This window comes from Lithobates pipiens, unplaced genomic scaffold (genome assembly GCF_037356315.1).
Source record: "Lithobates pipiens isolate NorthernLeopardFrog02 unplaced genomic scaffold, aLitPip1_a1.2 Scaffold_19, whole genome shotgun sequence".
Taxonomy (NCBI): domain Eukaryota; kingdom Metazoa; phylum Chordata; class Amphibia; order Anura; family Ranidae; genus Lithobates; species Lithobates pipiens.
The window spans coordinates 504,057,375-504,078,768 of NW_027507764.1; the positions used below are offsets into that span (position 1 = coordinate 504,057,375).

At 43.4% G+C, this 21,394-nt stretch overlaps 1 protein-coding gene across 2 annotated transcripts in view; it reads right to left on the reverse strand.

Moving 5' to 3' along the window:
• Positions 1-558: 558 nt before the first annotated feature.
• Positions 559-21,394, reverse strand: part of NIPAL2 (NIPA like domain containing 2) — a 197,190-nt gene continuing 176,354 nt past the window's right edge. Inside the window, exons 10-12 of one of the 2 annotated variants that reach the window (XM_077493087.1) lie at positions 10,536-10,630; positions 5,432-5,491; positions 559-1,201 (exon numbers count right to left, since the gene is read on the reverse strand). In XM_077493087.1, the coding sequence (XP_077349213.1) occupies positions 5,439-5,491; positions 10,536-10,630 (148 nt within the window). In that variant the 3' untranslated portion in view covers positions 559-1,201; positions 5,432-5,438. The remainder of the gene's footprint in view (positions 1,202-5,431; positions 5,492-10,535; positions 10,631-21,394) is intronic. The other variant, XM_077493086.1, reaches the window with a different exon arrangement.

Sequence of the window (21,394 nt, forward strand, 5' to 3'; positions counted from 1 at the left end):
TGAAAATAAAGAAAAAAAAAAACACATCAAGGACTAGTAAGCTGCAATATATGACATTTTTGGGATTTGGAACTTGGGTACACTGTAAGGCAGCCATTCTCAACCAGGGTTCCATGGAACAATAGGGTTCCTCCAATGGTGGCTAGGAATTCCTTGAGTTCTGGCTAACCGACCCCCCCCCCCCCATCTGATGGTGCCTGGTCTGCATAGTTCCAGGTTCAACACTACTTGGCAGAGCCAGAAGCATGACTCCAAGGGTGGCATTCTGGTCAACCTGTAAGGGGGTATTCTTCCCACTTCCTACCACCAGTGTAAGGGGCATTTTCCCAATGACCTCCATTTGACTAATCTTACCAGGGGCTCCCTGAGACCCCAAATATATTTCAAGGGTTCCTCTGGAGTAAAAAGTTTTAGAAAATCTGCTGTAAAGAGTGGAGTCTTGCCCGTTCAGCTGTGTAGCCAATATGCTGAAATTTCAACATTATTTGTACTTATTTGGGCAAAAACTTTTTTTTCTCAGCCTTAGTAATTGTCCAGCCAAATAAGGACACTTGGGGATTATATAAAGCACGGTTTATAAAATTATACATGAAAAATGAGAGGCACACTAGATAAACTCTCGATGATCCCAAAACTGGAAACATGTTAATGAAATGTTCGCAATCTCTTTAAACAGAACATTTGCTCAGTGTCGCCATCCGTCCTTACAGCCCTGAGGTATCATGAAACGCTTATTACATCCATTGTATTGTGTATTTTTAGCATTTGGAGCAGTCTAAAAACTCCAAAACTTCCATCTCCCTGAGAAGATGTTACAGAAATGAACCATTTTTTTTTTTACCGGACAGAAAGTCATCTGCAAAACTCTTTTGAGTTTATCATTAGCAAACCAGGACCAGACCAAGCACTTGAGATTGTACAGCATTGGAGATTGAAACTGTAAAGACATCAAAGGGTCCAGAGAAAACGTAAGCTTCATGAAAAAAAAAAAGCATAAAAAAAGGGAGCAGAAAATGATCTGACACGCAGACATGACACAGTGTTGAAAATCTTGGGCAATAAATAAACGCTTCCGCTCTGTGACCCTGTTTCTGTTACTTTCATCTCTTTTGCTTTAGCTGCTGTGTGAGTAACTAATTAAGCACAGTCCCATATGTAATGCTGTTTGAATTTGGTTGGATTTTATCCACCGTTTCCTTTCCTGCAGAGAGACAAAAAAAATTGAAATTAAAAGGGAAATCTACATTTGATATTTTCCAGACAAATTAGTGAGTTACTGCGACAACATGTTCAATGAAAACATAAAATATTAAAAATAAGGAAAATAGGAGCTTCTGTTTGTATCATTCCGCTCCAGGCTTTACTAGCTATAGATAAACTAGCCTAGAACACCTATGCATGATGGGAGTTTGAGATTTTTATACTTTACTGTATGCTTTTTCCAGGTCTGTAACTCAATAGGTAGGCAAGGTCTCAACTGAAAGTGAATGCTAAAGCAGAGCATCCATCCACCTACAGGTATATGCTCAGAGCACATAAAAGGGGAGATTTACTAAAACTGGTGCACTCAGAACCTGGTGCAGCTCTGCATAGTAGCCAATCAGCTTCTAACTTGTTCAGTTAAGCTTTGACATTAAAACCTGGAAACTGATTGGTTTCTATGCAAAGCATCACCATACTTTGCATGCTTTCGTTTTAGTAAATCTCCCCATAGCATGATGTCCTGGTAGGGTTGCCAGCCCAAGGAAACAGTGCAAGTGGCTTTAATGTTGGATGCAAAGTTCAGCTTGTAGAACGTGACAAAGTGCACAGTACTGGACCAGCCAGTTGGGGGTCTTTTTTTTAGGCCTGTGAAGACAATCAAACTGATGGCTCTGATCACTTCTATTGCACTTCTCCAACTGGGACCTGATCCCCTCTCTTAGCATTTCTAACTTAGCCTGTCAGTACATGGCCATCTTCAGTGAGAACTTCATTGTGTAGCCTTCCTAGGGCCTCGCAACCCTTTCTTCAAAGGCCTTACAGACAGACCCTGCATCTCATATACTTGCGTGCCCTAGATTTTGAATAAGAGGCTGTGCCGTTCTAGACATGCCATACAGCAGGGACAGGCAGGTATGTCTTGGTGGATACTGAGGGTTTGTACCCTATGTGCATGTGTATGTCTGCACTATCTGGGTATAAAAAGGGACACACTGTGATGTATTATATAGGGGTTGATTTACGAAAACTGGAGAATGCTAAATCTGGTGCAGCTGAGCATGGTAACCAATTGGCTTCTTCTTCTCGGCTTGTTCAATTGAGCTTTGACAAAAAAAACCTGGAAGCTGATTGGTTTCTATACAAAAGCAGCACCAAATTTTACAATCAGCTTCCAGGTTTTTTTTTTGCCAAAGCTCAATTGAACAAGCTGACGTTAGAAGCCGATTGGTTACCATGCTCAGCTGCACCCAATTTAGCATTCTCCAGTTTTAGTAAATCCCTCCCATTGCTTTCCCATGTGTAAAAATTATGTGAAGAAAATGTGTAGCAAACAGCAAGCTTTGTCTATAAATAGCAAATCAATTTCTTCTTGTAAGCTAAGAGGGGACAGTACTGAGCAACCCATGGTATAGAATTGCCAGCTACAGAGATGGAAAAATTTCTATTTGTTAACTTAAATTTAAATTTTACATTTTCAGGGCTAACTGCTAATCCGGCTCAGCAAAGCTTGCTGCATACCACGACGTGTCAGGAGCCACACAGACCTATGGCATGCTTAGCGATTCGGAAGATCTTTTTGCTTTTGTGTTCTGCTGATCAATAATGTTAACTTAAAAACGGCAGAGGATATCAATATCTAAAATCATCATCAAGAATAGGATTTTATTGTAATCCTGTTTAGTATTAAAACTAGCTACTTTTCCAGAGCAAAATTGTAACACATGAGATGGTCCTTGGAAATCAAGGACATGCTGGGGGGGATTTACTAAAACTGGAGCGTGCAAAATCTGGTGCAGCTCTGCATAGAGACCAATCCGCTTCCAGATATTATTGTCAAGGCTTAATTGAACAAGCTGAAGTTAGAAGCTGATTGCCTACCATGCACAGCTGAACAAGATTCTGAGTGATCCAGTTTTAGTAAATCAACCCCATTGCAACCATGAAACTGGTTAAAAGAAGAATTCCAGGAAGAACACAATTTTTTTTTCCATGCAGTGGGGCTGCTTAGATTAACTACTCCTTTTTCTCAATGGGTGAGCAGAGCGGAGATAAACTTACCTAATCTGCCAGTCCCCTGAGTGCAAAACCAGTTCCTGCCCCCCCTGCACACTAGCGCTCTTGTGCATGGACTGTTTCTGACATCATCATGACCATAGACTGGTTCTGAACAGAACAGTCCACCTCTGCACACGGGGGGGTGATGTTTTCCAAAGGATCGGGTTAGTATAGCCTTTCAATGTGCCCCTGGACAAAATGAGCTGTTAACCCATGCAGTGTGGGCACAGCTTCACTACATCAGAGACATTTTTTTTCTGCTTTAAGAGACTTATTCCTCCTTCAGAACAGTCAATGGTTTGAGAGTAAAAAGGTTCCTACTTATCACAGCCATGGAGGGACAGTCGACAATCTCTTGTTTATGTCTTCCCCTTCCGCACTTGATCACAAACAGAGAAAATGATTGACTGCATTGGTTTGAAAAACTTGACCAACTGCTACTGTTTCCCCAAAAAGAAGCTGAACCAGGAGCAATCTGCCTACTCCCACTTGCTGTAAAATGTTGATATGTGTGCTCAGAGGAGCAAAGCACACATGTTTAGAGGGCCTCAGCCAACAGACATTCATCCAGGTGGATAGGTTGTGCCTGGGCGATTACTCTCATGGTTATAATCACTTTTAAACATCTATATAACATCTAGAATAGTCATGGTCACTTGTTCCCTAGTCCTCTCTCCAAGCAGTTCATAAATCAGTTGAATGGAAATCACATGGAAAAATGTTAATGACTTATCCAGTTATCATTAGGTTGTTAACCCTTGCTTGTTTTTAGTATACAGATAGTCAAGTTAAAGTTACAGTATAAATTAGTTATTTGCACGGTTTGATACAGCTGCTGGTCACACCCTTCTCAATGCAGCTGAAATGATTCATAGGATAAAATGAGATAATCTTCAACCTAGGGGACCCTCTCCTGGCCCAGGTCTAATTGGGATTCCTGCAGTATGTTGCAATGTTCCCAGTTCCCTGTCTGCTGAGGTCTCTAATTGGAATAAACATGATGGCATGGAAATGTTCTCATGCAGGAAGATCAAACATATGTAGACATGGTAATAAACAGCACAAACTTTAAGACTCAGAAAAGCCCATAAAAGTTTTTATAAGTTGGTGTTTGTGGAACTACAGTTCTCAGGATGCCTTGCCAGGGACTTGAGTTCACAAGGCTATAGCTTATACTTGCCTATAACACTACTACTGAAAGGTCTTCATTGTGAGGCCTACCTGGCAATGTACAGCCTGGCATCGTACGGCTTGTCTACTGAGCTCTTTAAAATTTGAAGCATCGCTAATCACACGTGTATATCATACACTTTAATAGAAATTCTATCACTAGCATCCTGAACCTGGACCCCCTGGCATAGGGCTTTTTCAGCGGGAACACAATTTCAGCACCTCAAGGACTGACTTATGTAATGGCAAGGGGTGTTGGGGTGTTCTGCAGGGTTTATTGCTGCTTGCTGCTTGGGGATCTATTCTAGCTGGAGGGGATCCATTTTTGCATGGGGGCTTGAGGGGGTTTACTTTTGAGGGAGGGGTCTATTGTTGCTGAGGGGGTTTACTTTTGAGGGAGGGGTCTATTGTTGCTGAGGGGGTTTACTTTTGAGGGAGGGGTCTATTGTTTCTGGCTGCCAGAGAGTTTATCAAAGCTGGCTATGGGGAGATCTTTTGTTGCTGCCAGGAGTCTATTGTTGCCGGAGGGGAAGTTTTGTTGTGGGATGGTCCATTGTTGTTAGAGGGATCTATTGTTTCTGGCTGTAGGGGGATCTATTTTACTGCTTTTCTTGTGATCCTTACCAAATTCCATACAAATTATTTAGCACCACAAAATGATACTTGGTTCTGTATTGTCTGAAAGGGCAGTACTGAGAGGTGGGTAGGGGATGGAACCAAGGGAGTGGTGCAGGAGGTGTGTAGGGGCAGAGAAAAGGTGCGACTAGGAAAGGAGTTCCTGAAACCTATTCTCTGAGGAAAAAAAGCCCTGCCCTTGCAGTAGTCCATGACACAAGGGGGCCAAATTCACGAGGGAGTCCAAAAAAATAACCAGCAAATTTTTACGTTGGCCATTTATCTCTCACAATTCCGGTCAATGAGGAGTTCTTTATCACACAGCAACTGATTAGTATACCATGAGTGATCCCATACCAAATTATTATTTGGTTAGTTCCCCTTTTACCTTTATCTCAGTCTCTTCCCTGCCTTGCTGCGGCTGCCTCTCTGTGATACCAGTGGCAGACTATGCAAATGAAATAAAGGAAGAGATAGTTTGCACATGCAGTTGTGGACATTGAAAGGACACCTTTCCACTTTTACATAAGCCCCGTACAGGCATCAAGTTATTCCAGGCCAGTATATTGTGCCTATAGAGTATACTAAGCCAAACACCCGTGTTGCTGGTGAAGAGTCAAGTTCATACTAGACCAAAATGAATGCAGGCGCCAACATCTACTCCTGTTTGACGAAGAAACTCGCTCACATTTTTAATGCTTCCCTGTCTTTCCACCAACTTGGGAAAACATCTGACAGAGAGTTGCAGATCCAAACCCAACGGCACTGGAATTACTGCTACAACCAGCACCTTGAGACTGCAGCCTTAGGAAGAGCAATTATAACACATTACAGTCATTTTTTTCATTTTTGGATAATTTGTTCAAATCACTGCTGGGAGGAAGACATCTTATGGCCTGAAGTACCGTATTTAACTAGACACATCACTGTAAAAATGGGGCATGCTCTCAGGGAGTGCTTAGCTTCAGCTCATATATTAACCACTTGCCAACCGCTGCACGCTGATATACATCGCCAAAATGGCAGCGGTGGGCAAATGGGCGTACCTGTACATCCCCTTTAATTGGGGGGCTAGTGGGCAGGCGCCCAGTGCGTGCAGCGTGACCATGCCCACTGGCCCCCTGGACTCAATATCCGCCAGTGTCCCGCAATCGTGTCACAGAGTGGCAGAAAGAGGAGATGCCTATGTAATCAAGGCATTTCTCTGTTCTGCTTAGTGACAAGATAGGAATCAACTGCTCCCTGTCATCGGGAACCATGATCACTGTCATGTCAGTGGTAGCCTATCCCTCTACAGTTAGAATCACTCCCTAGGACACACTTAACCCCTTGATCGCCCCCTAGTGTTTAACCCCCTCCCTACCAGTGTCATTTACACAGTAATCAGTGCATTTTTATAGCACTGATCGCTGTATAAATGACAATGGTCCCAAAATAGTGTCAAAAGTGTCTGATGTGTCCGCCATAATGTTGCAGTCACTATAAAAATTGCAGATCACCGCCATTACTAATAAAAAAAAAAGAATAATAAAAATGCCATAAATCTTTCCTCTATTTTGTAGACGCTATAACTTTTGTGCAAACCAATCAATATACGCTTATTGCAATTTTTTTTGCAAAAATATGTACAAGAATGCATATCGGCCGAAACTGAGGGAAATATGTTTTTTTTATATATTTTCTTGGGATATTTATTATAGCAAAAAGTATAAAATATTGTTTCTCTTTTTTCAAAATCGTCACTTTTTTTGCTTATAGCGCAAAAAAAATAAAAAACAGCAGAAGTGATCAAATACCACCAAAAGAAAGCTCTATTTGTGGGAAAAAAGGAACGTTAATTTTCTTTTGGTGCAACATCGCGCGGCCATGCAATTGTCAGTTAAAGCGACGCAGTGCCGAATCGCAAAAAAAAGTGCTCTGGTAAGGAAGGGGGTAAATTCTTCAATGGTCGAATCGGTTAATCATAAATTGGTTTAGCATTGCATTGCTTCGGTTCATGTATTAATCACAAATTGGTTTAGCCAACAAAGTGGCTGCTGTGTGCAGATTGGCATATACTATTATTGAACAGCGGCAGGGATTAATAAAATATACACGTTTTTTTGTTTTGCAGCTTAGAGAGTCCAAGCTGAATTCCTGGAGGACACAAGAGATGCAGTTAAGCATTCAGCATATTAAAAAAATCTAATCTATATTTTTTTAAATACAGTTTGTGAAGTATAACTATCCAGATATGCCTTTATATCAGCTTATTGTAATTCCCATTCAGAGTAGTATTTAATTGGGAGTGGGAGAATGATACGTTGCTCTTTTCTCCCATTAGAAACTGTCTAGTGTTGGATTGACAGCAGAGTGATTTCCTACAATCAGCAGACCAAGGGGAGAAAAATTACCAAGTTGTATTGCTTAAGGCTTGGTTCACACTGGTGCACATTCCTGTGCAGATTCCTGCATCGCACCTGAATCGCAGGCAGTTCACATTGACATCTGCGAACCGCTGCGGGTGTCGCTGTAAAGTTAATGACCCCCCAAATCGCTTCGCAGATTGCAGTGCGAACTGTGACATGGTACAGGAATCAGATTGCATGGGTGTACACACCCATTCCAATGCGGACCAAATAAAGGTTCCTGCATCATTTCGGTGTGAATTCAGTTGGCTGAATTCGTATCACACAGCCATCGCATGTGATGTGCACAGCAATGCATGTGAACTCAGCCTTAAAGGAAAAGTTTGCTTTTAAGGCCTCATACACACACTAGACGTTTTTACAGCTGCTACTAGGGGCGTTTGAGGTTTTTCTTTTCCTGACGCTAAACTCCCCTCCATGTTAGCTTATGTATCCATGCACACATAGGCTTTTACCTGTCTTTAGTGTCTTTTAGAAGCAGGAAAAAAAAAAAACACTGCGTCCAGGAGCAGCAGTTTGAGCAGAAAAAAATGCTTAAAGCTAAACTAAAAGCTGCTAAACACTAGTGCTTGAGTGTTAATTGATTTCAATGACGAGAATAATTTTTTCTGCCCAATGAAATGAATTAACACCCAAGAGCTTGATGCCTGTAAAAGCTCCTAAAAGCTTTAGGCTTCTTGCACACTGCATATAGAAAAAGCTCAGTACAGCTTTTTTTTTTTTTTTTTTTTCACGGAGCTAAAATACAGCCCATTAATTGTAACGTGCCTATGCACACAGGTGCGTAAACAAGAGCTGTGCATTTCTGGTCAGTAATTTACGCCTCATGTGCGCAATTCACATGTACATTTTACAGGAAAAAAACGTGAAGAGTTTTTCCCTCATGTGTGCACATTTGCGTAAAAATTGCGCAAACGCATATGCGCAAGTATAAGTGCAAGTACATACAAACAGAAAACGTCTGAAAAAGTAGATGCTCAAATGGGAGTATCGTGCCTTAGACATGTTTACAAGAGTCAGGCTTTTTTCCTGCAAAAACGCTGCTGGCTTCTAGAAGAGTTAAATTGGTTTAGCCTGTGTGCCTAAGAAAAAAATTATATTATATATATATATAATGTTTTTTATTTTTTTTTTACACAGGAGCCTGCAAAGTATAGCACTTGCAATCAGCGGGTCACGGGTGCAATGTCAGGCTCATGGAAACACTTCCTACAGCTCTGTGCCCATACCTCCATACAAGGCTTTCAGCTATTGAGCTGTAGGAAGTGTCAAGGGACTAGGAGTATGCCGATGAGCGCACTCATTGTCATATGAGAACTACAAGTCAGTCTGCCGTGGTGGTAGATGGGACTTGTAGTTTATTCATTCACAGATCTCTGTGAATGAATGATGAAGTTGTGTGGGTGGAGCCAAACACAGCCACTCATATTTTAAAAGGGACAGCAGCTTCAGGGGAGAGGAATTTCTGCCCCCTGTCAGGTGGGGGTCATGTGTGGGGCTTGGGGGTGGTTAGCAGGAGATGACCTTTAACTGCATTCAAAATATAGTTATTGAAATATCTAATTGGTCTTGCAGGGGAGCTTGGATTGGAAATCTGAATAAACACAATCACAAAATCTTTTGGCAAAATAGTTTTGCAACATAATGACACAGGTGAAAAGTATGCATGTCACCTGTGAATTCCATGAACATTCATTTTAAAACTTATTGATACTTTAGTACCTTCCAAAGGAATCGTGCAATCCTGCTGCGCAATAATGATATTTTGGAATAGGAATGTGCAAACCGTTATGACAGAAAAGTTCAGTAACCCTTAATAATCACTTTCACCAAAATCGAAATTATTGTGAGTTAGCCAGGACATACACGGTGCAAATTTCTTTCCTGCAACCACAGGTTTCAGGGAACAAAATTAGCATCATCCTCCCATCAACACAGTGCTGACAGGGGAATCCCTCCTTCCGAGCCATTGTCTGCTTGTCGGGAGAAGACAATATAGAAGACTATAGCAGCCACTAGCGATAATCGCAAGAGAATCCGGCAGGCTGATTGTACCAAAGTTGATCGATCAACTTGGTCATTTAGCCTGCCCATTAACAGTTTAATTCTCGGCAGGTTTTGTGTTGAACCGGCCAAGATTTGACCCGTGTATGGTTGGCCTTACTGTGCTTTCAACTGCCTTGCTGCCTGAACCTGTCATTATGTTTCAATTTTATGTTTACAAAATACCAAACTACACCTACTGGTGGCACTGCAGAGCTGTGAAATTTCTGCCCTTTGCCCTTGTTCTATCAGATTACCGTTACCCATCAAAATGTGCAACGGAAGCGACGTTCTGATCAAACTATACTTACTGCCCATGCGTGATGTGTTGCGCAATGTGTTCCACAGTGCAGTGCGTTCCGCACACTTTATGATCTGATGGGTGGCGGTATTCTGATAGAACACTGCCTCTCTAGCACATTCTCCTCTTACAGGAGACACACTCGCCCCCTAGTGGTGATTCTAGCTTTGCAGTGTAATAGACACCATGCAGACATCTTACTACACACACCTAGCTATGTCTTCAATTTCAGAGTAATTTTAGCAATAAAATTAGCATATATTAATAAATATACTATATTGATATATGTGATATTGATTTATATACGCTCACATTATTGCTAAAATTACTCTGCAATTCAAGATGTAGCTGGGCGTGCTAAGATGTCCGCATTGAGTGTTCTATCAGAATACCACTACCCGTCAGATCGTAAAGTGTATGAAACGCATCGGACATGCACAGTAAGTATTTTTTTGGTCGGAATGTCACTGCCATTGGAAAATCTGATGGGTATCGGTAATCTGATAGAACACACTATCAAAAATGGGTGAGGAATAAATGTATGCAACTTCCTGCAGCGGAGATCCACCATTCATTTCTGATACCTTCACATTGCCTGTTTGAGTTCAATATTTTTCAATAGATTGGCTGACTTTTTTTCTTTTTACTCAATAAAAGCATCTTTGCCTATAGGGACTATAGTATAGTATGCGAATATCTAATGTACAGTATATACCCAGCAGTGTCATAAGTATACTCACCGGGAATCTCACCAAAGTTTATATACGGTTCTTGGAAAGAATGCTTCTTTTGGTTTCTTGCAATTAAGAAAACCCCAAAGAAAGATAAAAAGCACCTGCAGAAATAAAATTAATTATACATAAAGCTGGAACTGTGTTACAAGCTTCTCATAAAACAAATATGGTCAATCTGAAAATCCATGATACAATATGGCCGCTTTCACACTGGGGCGGGAGCGGCGTCGGCGGTAAAGCGCCGCTATTTTTAGCGGCGCTTTACCGTCGTTTTAGCGGCGGTCTGCGGGCGCTAGCGGGGTGGTTTTAACCCCCGCTAGCGGCCGAAAAAGGGTTAAACCCGCCCGCAAAGCTATTGCCGCGGTGTCCCATTGATTTCAATGGGTAGGAGCGGTATAGGAGCGGTGAATACACCGCTCCTTCACCGCTCCAAAGATGCGGCTAGCAGGACTTTTTTCACCGTCCTGCCAGGGCATCGCTCCAGTGTGAAAGCCCTCCGGCTTTCACACTGGAGGGAAAGGGGCCGGTTTTTTTCAGGCGCTACACAGGCGCTATTTTTAGCGCTGTAACGCCTGAATACCGCCCCAGTGTGAAAGCAGCCTTAATCATTTCCACATAGCTGATTCATCCATGGACCTCAGAGCTCAAAAAACCTTGCAAAGGGAAGCCAATGAGAAGGAATTCATGTAGCACCAGGTGGTGTAAAGCCAACCAGCGCAAATGATTTAATAATGATGACAACTTTACCCCACTCACACTTTTTATTAGAAGCTGACAAACGTATATTACACAAAAACATTTGTAATCAAACTCATTCATTTTTTTATAGCAAGGATTGCAACACTGTGGGGACATTTATCAAGCAAATCAAACTGCCTAATGTTTAGCAAAGTGTTGGCGACAGACTTATAGTGTATTTGTGACCTGTGTGCCTGTAATCCTGGGCAGCCAACTGCGACAGGTCTGCAAAGGTTTGACAATACAGTTGTGTACTGTCTGTAATTTTTGTGTGTTTTTATTCCTCCAGGAGGGTCTGTTGTGTTTGGCAATTTTTTTTTTCTGAACTTTTTGCTAAGGCTTTCTGTATCAGTACTGTTTGGACCAAGAAGGGGGTGGATTCCAGAAACGTTTTCCTGAAAATGTAATGGTTAGTGCAAGAAAAAGGTATAACAGGCAGTACTCAACTGTGTTGTTGAAAACGCACTCATAACTACTACAATCAATTTAAAAGGAGAAGTATGGGATTTAAAAAAATAAACATACATTACCTACCTCCATGCTGAAGCTGTCTGAGATTGGCTCTAAGACTATGGTAATCACATGACCACTGATTGCTCAGTTCTCGGTCAGCTCAGAGCGGAGAGGAGTGACTGTCGGTCACCGCTCTCCATTTTGCCCCTCCCGTAGCTGGCTCAGGTTCATAGAGGTATGGGATGACCCACCATCAGCTGACTCTGGATTACAGGACAAAAGTAATTGTACTCCTGTGACCCGCAAAAGAAATATGGCCAAAAAAAGTTGGGCTATGGCCAGGCCACCTCTTCCTACTTCTACAGCGCGCTTTGGATCTCGATCAGTGATCCAGGGTTCTGTAGAATCCTAGGGTTCCTCCAGAGTTTGCTAGGGGTTCCTTCAGCATTGGGCAATTTTTGCCTCTCAGATAAGTTCCAACTGACACCATTGATCTTTTTAGCTGTCTGTAAGGAGGTAATTCTTCCCAATGACCATCACACGAATGTATCATGAGTTGTAGATTTCTAATTTTTAGAAGGGGTTCCCCGAGACCGGAGAACTTTTTCAAAGGTTCCTCTGTGTTGAAAAGGTTGAAAAAGGCTGATCTAGATGAACCTTTCCCCAGCCTGCAAACTCACTAGTCAGCGGCATCCAATGAATCAAACTTTGTTAGCCTGAGCGGGGGCCATTAAGCTTTTGTTGTGGGCGACCTGTAGTAAATCTGTCATATGGAGGTCTGTACGTCTCACTATATCACAAGTATGATCTCAGCTAAAGATCAATTTATTAAAGTAAAATTTTAGCATAGAGTATATTATACCCCTGTCCGATTAGTTTATATTTATGCCACGGTCAGTCTCTTGTGCCCTAGATGCCGAGGAGCTGACTGCACTTTTTATCACATGGTTTGACTTTGAACTTGCCCCAGGCTTGGTGCTTTTTGGGACTCAGGTCCTACGAACCATTATTAATGGTGCACTGGACCTGTCTCTAACCCAGGATCCTAAGATACTCCTGGGAGAGTTGGAAAGTGTGGAGCTCAGCCATTACAATAAGTTATTTGTCTCCTTCGCATTTTTCTATGCCTGAATAGAAATACTTCTTCAATGGAAGATTCCCCTTCCCCCACTGTTGACTCCTGGTGTGCTGCCATCAACAGTGTTGCCCTTGTATAAACTTTCCAATGCTAGTCATAGTTGTCCCAGGAAAGGTGATAAGATATGGATGGCATGGATAGATTTTTGGGGTAATGCGGTGGATGGGATATGATCTTCTTTGATTTTGAGTTGCTGCCCCAGGTTATGTGCATTTTAAACTTTTCCTCTTCTAGCTTTCTCTTTTTTCCTATTGTCTCCCCCTCTCCCTCCTCTGGTACTAAGGGTCCCAAAGTGTGCCAAGAAAAGATCTCACACAACATTACACCACTACCACCAGCCCTGAACCTTTGATACAAGGCAGGATGGATCCATGCTTTCATGTTTGCACCAAATTCAAACCCTACAATCTAAATGTTGCAGCTGAAATCGAGACTCATCATCAGACCAGGCAACGTTTTTCCAATCTTCTATTGACCAATTTTTGTGAGCCTGTGCAAATTGTAGCCTGTTCTTAGCTGAGAGGAGTGGCACCTGGTGTGGTCTTCTGCTGCGGTAGCCCATCAGCTTCAAGGTTCGATGTGTTGTGCATTCAGAGATGGTATTCTGCATACCTTGGTTGTAACGAGTGGTTATTTCAGTTACAGTTACATAGTAGGCGAATAAAGACACAAGTCCATCAAGTCCAACCTATGTGCGTGATTATATGTCAGTATTACATTGTATATCCCTGTATGCTGCGGTTGTTCAGGTGCTTATCTAATAGTTTCTTGAAACTATCAATGCCCCTCGCTGAGATCACCACCTGTGGAAGGGAATTCCACATCCTTACCGCTGTTACAGTAAAGAACCCTCTACGTAGTTTAAGGTTAAACCTCTTTTCTTCTAATTTTAATGAGTGGCCACGAGTCTTGTTAAACTCCCTGTTGCCTTTCTATCATTTCAAACCAGTCTGCCCATTCTCCCCTGACATCAGAAAGGCATTTTCCTCCACACAACTGCCCCTTACTGGATATTTTCTCGTTTTTGCATCATTTTCTGTAAACCCTAGAGATGGTTGTGCGTGAAAATCCCAGTAGATGTTTTTGAAATACTTAGATCAGCCCGTCTGGCACCAACAAACATACTACGTTCAAAGACACTTAAGACATTCCCTTTCTACTCCATTCAGATGCTCGATTTTAACTTTGGAAAGTTGTCTTCACTGCCTCTAGATGCCTAAGTGCATTGAGTTGCTGCCATGTGATTGGCTGATTAGCAATTTGTGTTGCCAAGCAAGTGAACAGGTGTAGCTAATAAAAAGTGGCCGGTGAGTGTGTGTGTGTGTGTGTGTGTGTGTGTGTGTGTGTGTGTATGTATGCACACATACATACATACACACACAGATATAAGCAGCAATTCTCCTGAGTGACAGCATACATATATTATACATATCTTGGAGGAAGATGTTGCATCTCCAGCAGAGCAGCCTGGGAGATGTTTATCATTTTCTGCTGTACAGCGAGTCAGATCAAGAGGAGCGGAACATGTTTATTCAGTCATTCCCTTTACTTCTTCTCAGAAGTAGCACTGTGTGGATAAAAAACATATTCCTGGCCTCAATCTCGCTGCCAGTATGACGATAGGTATTTGTGAATCTGTCAAAGTCATGAATCTGACTCCAGGCAAAAGAGTCACAAACACAGAACCATTGCAGTTCCTACAAAAAAAAAAAAAAGATTGGATAGGGTGGACATGCTTGATAAATCCCAGGTCACTATTCTAAAAGGATATTTCTAGATTTCTTAAAAGCAGATGCTTTAAAGTTCTGGAAAACAATCTTTGTTGTTTAATGATCCTACAACCCCTGCCCCAGCCTCCTCATCCAATAAGTATGCATACCCAAGACAAAGAGTTGGCCCGGTGCAGTAACCTGCACAGAGCCAGGCAGTATTTACAGTCTAATGGGAGACGGAAGTCTCTGCTGTAGTGGTACCGAGCTATAGAGAAACAGATCATTACTCGGATCAAAACTCTCTTGTGCCCAGCAGGCATGTTTATATAACAGACCAGTAATAAAAGCCACTATGCTGGATTATCCTGTAGAGAGGATAACAGTGAAAAATAAAGAGAAGCCTTTTTTTTTGTAGAAGCGTGAGATCAGTTGTGGCAGTGCCAGTTTACTGTGCTTTTCCTCATAACTTCTCCAAAGGAATATGCAAGATTGTAGAAATGATGATCTTTGGCTGTATGGCTATGGCAGTATGACCGTTTTAGTCGTTCATACTGAGTATTATCAGCTTTTAGAAAAATCCCTAAAATGAGAAGGTTAGCCCTTGTACACACGGTCGGAGATTCCCACAACCAAATCCGTCGTATTTTGTCCGAAACTGTTGCATACACATGGTCGGACAACGTTGCCGGAAAATCCGACGTGATTACGTTATTTCGTTACGACAGGACTACGTTCACGCTAGTAGTCAATAGCTTTGGTGTAGGAATTTGATTTGAGCATGAGTGGCACTTTGTCCGATCGGAATTCTCTACACATGATCGGAGTATGTCCGATCGGAGCATTTTGTCGGAAAATTTTACCAACAAGTTGGGAAACTTGGTCCGTCGGATACTCAGACGGAAACAGTCCAATGTAGACCACACACAGTCAGAATATCCGACAAAAAGGTCCGATCGGACACATTCCGTAGGAATCTCCGACCGTGTGTACAAGGGCTAACTGTTATTATTCCAGACCTGATAACAGGGGTGATTTTGGGATCCCTGAAATGCATTGGCTACTGTACCCAATTAACATTTTGAATAAACCTTATTGTGGACACTTTTGTATGGTGCATCAATTTCTAAATCACAGTTTTTCCAACACAAATCACTTATGCCGTGTACACACGGCATAACTTCTTGACAGCAAAGTTCCGACGGAACTAATCCGGACAATTCGATCGTGTGTGGGCTTCATCGGACCTTTTCTGTAGAAAAATTTGACGGACTTTAGAAATAGGAACTGGTTGCGGTGGAAAGATTTGAAACATGTTCTATCGTTTGTATGCAGGTCTGATGGACCAACGACGATGCAAGGGCAGCTATTGGCTACTGGCTACTGAACATCCTTTTTCTAGTCCCGTCGTACGTCATCAGGTTAAATGATCGAACTTTGGTTTGATTTTGTGTAGGCAAGTCCGTTTCAGCAGAACTCCTTCGAAAAGTCAGTCAAAAAGTCCATCAGTGTTCATTCCGAATGAAAGTCCGGTTGTGTGTACACAGTATTAGATATATTGGCTATTCTTTAAAAGCATAAATAAATGTGCTTTACCTAGCAGCCCTATGCCATGTCTCTGTAGGTAGAGAACAAAATATATTTCATTGGTTGCTAGAGAAAACATAGCTTTGTTTTTATCCTAGCTTGGGAAATATGCAAATCAATAGTTGTCATAGGTGCCCGTCGCAAGTTAGTGTAGCGGCCATAACCCATTGCAGGGTGGCCTTGACTTAACCACTTGCCGCCCGCCCTATTACAAATTGACGGCGGCAAAGTGGTTTCATTATCCTAACCGGACATCATATGACGTGATTAGAATTATGAGCCGCTGCGCGCCCCCGGGGGCGCGCATCGCGGCGATCGTTGTTGCGGGGTGTCAGTCTGACACCCGGCAACTACGATCTCGGTAAAGAGTCTCCGACTGAGACTCTTTACCATGTGATCAGCCGTGTCCAATCACGGCTGATCACAGTGTAAATGGGAAGAGCCGGTGATCGGCTTTCCCTCACTCGCGTCTGTCAGACGCGAGTAGAGGAGAGCCGATCGGCTGCTCCTCTGACAGGGGGGGTCTGTGCTGATCGATTATCAGCACAGCCCCCCCGAGGATGCCCACACTGGACCACCAGGGACACCACTAGACCACCAGGGAAAAGGTAATAAAAATCCATAATCCTCCCTAGACCACCAGGGTGCCAGTCAGCACAATGGGTGCCAATCAGTGCCCATAATGGATGCCAATCAGTGGCCACAATGGGCATCACTGATTGGCATGCATTATTGTTTGGCACTGATTGGCATCCATTACTATAACACCGATGCCGCCTATGAGTGCCCACCTGTGCCGCCTATGAGTGCCCACCTGTGCTGCCTGAGTGCCCACCTGTGCTGCCTGAGTGCCCACCTGTGCCGCCTGAGTGCCCACCTGTGCCGCCTGAGTGCCCACCTGTGCCGCCTATGAGTGCCCACCTGTGCCGCCTATCCATGCCCACCTGTGCCGCCTATCCATGCCCACCTGTGCCGCCTATCCATGCCCACCTGTGCCGCCTATCCATGCCCACCTGTGCCGCCTATCCATGCCCACCTGTGCCGCCTATCCATGCCCACCTGTGCCGCCTATCCATGCCCACCTGTGCCGCCTATCCATGCCCACCTGTGCCGCCTATCCATGCCCATCCGTGCCGCCCATCCGTGCCGCCCATCTGTGCCAGCTATCAGTGCCAATTTGTGCCACCTATCAGTGTCCGTCCGTGTCGCCCATCCGTGTCGCCCATCCGTGTCGCCCATCCGTGTCGCCCATCAGTGCCACTTCATTGGTGCCACATTGGTGCCCATCAGTGCCACCTTATCAGTGCCCATCAGTGAAGGAGAAAACGTACTTATTTACAAAGTTTTGAAACTGAAACAAAAAAAAACATTTATTTTTTCAAAATTTTCGGTATTTTTTTTATTTGTAGCGCAAAAAATAAAAACCGTAGGAGGTGATCAAATACCACCAAAATAAAGCTCTATTTGTGGGAAAAAAATGATAAAAATTTCATTTGGGTACAGTGTAGCATGACCGCGCAATTGTCATTCAAAGTGCGACAGCGCTGAAAGCTCAAAATTGGTCTGGGCAGGAAGGTGTTTAAGTGCCCTGTATTGAAGTGGTTAATTGGCTTACCGGTTACCATCTCCTGGCCTGCTCCTCAGCGTCTAGGGGTTCCCAGAGTTGATACCCAATGACTTGTACACCAACACCGATAAAGTCCTTTCAAAAGGTTTTATTTTGCAGTAGAACTTTCACACAGCACTCTTTGGGAACAGAGGGCACGGGTGAAGAACTCGGGTACCTTGAACTGCAGGTTTAACAAAGTCTCTACTTGCACCCAGAGAGCAGCCACTCGCAGCTGGGTACTTCAAGGCTGAACAGACCTCTAGCCAGAGGTCATGGCAGTCAGCACGTTGACTCAAAACTTGATCAACCGAAGATAAATAGGAACCTTTTTCCAACCATACCTGAAACGTTTCCCGCTTCCTTTGACCTACTGGAAAAGTATGGACTCCTCAATGTCCTTCCCAGCTCACTAACCAGGCACTTCTCAGGATGCCGCTTGTCAGCCCTCCTCCGAAGAATCCTCCCCAGGTCACTTGCACAAGCTGCGGTGTCCCTCCAAGCCGAGAGCACACCCGGACACTCTAAATCCTCCCCTCAGTTACAGCGCCTCGGACCAGCAGGTTCCGAGACTCGGGAACAGAGGGATCCCTACCCCAGACCAGTCGGGTCTAACAGGGGCTACTGACAGGAACATGTTGTGGGATGTCAAACATCCCGTTACCGGGACCCCTCACGGGGCTACCCCGGTCCTGGAACCAGAACAGACCACATAGGTCTCTCGAACAACTCCAGAACCCCGAACACATGACCCACACCCGCTTAAGTACCCCCTCCCAGACTCCTCAGCAGGCCCGGCACTCCCGCTTATTGGCTCCGAGGGGGCCATACCCAAACATCCAACCAAGCCTGGTTCTCACCTGTCATGTGCACCTCATGCTCACATGACCAGGCAGAACATCAATCATGGCCTGGCCAGACTGGTGTTAAGGCTTACCTACTCAATTAACCCTCAGTGCTGTAAGGTCCTGAGGCAAAAACTACATTTACAAAGCGTGTGACATTTGGTCCCAAATGTCATCTGCTACATTAGTCACATTCAATTGGACTTGTTCTGTAATGTTGAAGATGTTTCGTAGTTTAAGCCACTCCTTAAATTCTAATGAGTGTCAAAAAAATCCTAGAATTTAAATCCACACAGGTAGCACCAACACCTTAATCCAATCACCATGCAAAGGCAGATATTATTGCCCATGAACAGGATAATAGGCGTGAATGTTGTGGAACCATCTTGTTCTAGTCACAAATGCCATCCTTGGTGTCAGGAAGGCTTCATAGGTGTTAATTCTTGGATTGCATGGCTGAAGGTGTAAATAGTTGTCAAAAAACAGTTTAGCCAAGATAGCCGAGAACGTGTTCCCGGGGGGGGGGGGGGGGGGGGACGCGGTGTAGCAATCGCGGGCTCGCCATGTCCCTGGGACACAGATCTCGGCAAAGAGCCATGCCTCTTTACCCATGTCATGGTCTGTGTCCAGTCACAGCCGATCACGTGTAAACAAGGAGATGTCATTTATCGGCTCTCTTTGCCTATCAGTGACAGCGGCATCTCCTCACAGGAAAGACATGTAAAGGTAAATCAGGGCACTGATCATCAGTGCCCCGATTACACTGCAGCCCCAACAGTGCCCATCAGTGATGCCACCCTGTGCCCATAAAGGACACCAGTCTGTGCCCATCAGTGCCTGTCCATCAGTGCCGCCTATCATTACCCATAAGCGCCACTTATCAGTGCCCATCAGTGCTCATCAATGCTGCATATCAGTGCTATATGCTATTAGTGCCCATCAGTGCTGCATATTAGTGCCTCCTCATCAGTGCCAACCCATCAGCACACATCAGTGAAGGAGAAAAACTACTTAATTACAACATTTTCTGACAGAAACAAAGAAAACATTTTTATTTCAAACTCTTTGGTCTTTTTTCATTTTTTTTTTTGAAAAAAATAAAAAACGAGGGCTGACTAAATGCCACCAAAATAATGTTATATTTGTGTGAAGGAAACGACAAGAAATGAATTTGGGTACAGTGTTCCATGACTACGCAATTGTCATTCAAAGTGTGACAACGCTGAAAGTTGAAAATTGGCCTGGGCAGAAAGGGGGTGAAAGTGCCTGGTAGTGAAATGGTTAAGGAAAAGTGCCATGCTTTTGAGGACAGGGAGGTTTTTGGACAAAGATGACAATAGGTTCGGGAAGAAGCTGTCTACATCAAACTGGAGCAACCATCCAACGTTGAGGGCCTTCAGCATCATCTGTCTTCCACAAATAATGCCATTTTAATATCTCTACCCTGGCGTTTTGACAAAAATTCATACCTTCTGCCATTTTTACAAGACTGGGTGAAAAAAACCCTCAGCAGATTCATCTTTTAGAAACAGAAACAACCATTTCAGAACAAGAACAAGGCAAAGGCAAAAGTGGACCCTTTTTACTCAGCAATCCTTGGTTTATTCTATTGATTGCCTGACTTAAAGTTTTAGCCAAGCTTTCAAATTTGAGTACAAGAATGACAGGCTTCTCTTTAGCCAACGCTGTCTGTTCCCAGAAGAAATGGTAGTCAAGCACATTTGTTCTCTTTTAGATATGTCACAATGAATTTAGGAGAATCTGGCAGAAAGACTCAGGGCACATTTCCATGGAACGATCTTTAGAAGGGATGGCTTCAAACGTGACAGTAAGTTTCAAAGGCTTTCAAGAGCAAGGCAAAATTGATTTACTTGTTAAAGAATCCACTGACAAAGATAAAAACTATATATACTGTATACACACACACACACACACATTTAAAACACACACAGTGTATATACACGCACATACATACATTATATATATATATATATATATATATATATATATATATATATATACACACACACACACACACACACACACACACACACACACACACACACACACGCTTGACACCGGGATGGGCCTTAAAGTGGTTGTAAACCCTTACAACCAACTTTGACCTACAGGTAAGCCTAGATTAAGGCTTACCTGTAGGTCCAAGAAATATCTCCTAAACCTATGCGGTTTAGGAGATATTTACCCAAAGACAGCCACCGCTGTCTACGGTGCATGCGCTGTAGACAGAGGCGCACAGGCGCACTTGGGCAGGCCGCAGATCGCGGCGATATGCCGCAAATGTCGGCTCCCGTGTGCATGCGCAGGAGTGACATCATTGCGGCTCTGGCGAATCACAGCGCCGGAGCAGCGAGACCCGGAATTCACTCCGGGATACATGGCAGCGGCGAAGAGGAAGACGGAGGACCGCTTCGGGGGCTTCGTTCTCAGGTAAGTTATTCATAATGAGCTAGTATGCTATGCATACTAGCTCATTATGCCTTTGCCTTACAGGGTGTGCTTTTTAAAAAAAAAAATTTTGCCTTTACTTCCTCTTTAACCATCAGTCAACAGGTTTTCAGCCACATCTGACATGAGCTAGTTAAATAAAGTGCCCTTGAGATGAATCTTCACTCTGTAAGCAGAAAGATCTTTCATCCATCTTGGATCAAAAGCTAAACATATTTGAAAATTGTTAGGAAATCAGGAAATTTTAGCTCAGGTTGCTTACAGATTTATGCATGGTAGCATTTAAGGCAAAACTACATGTTAGTTTTGTGATCAGACTT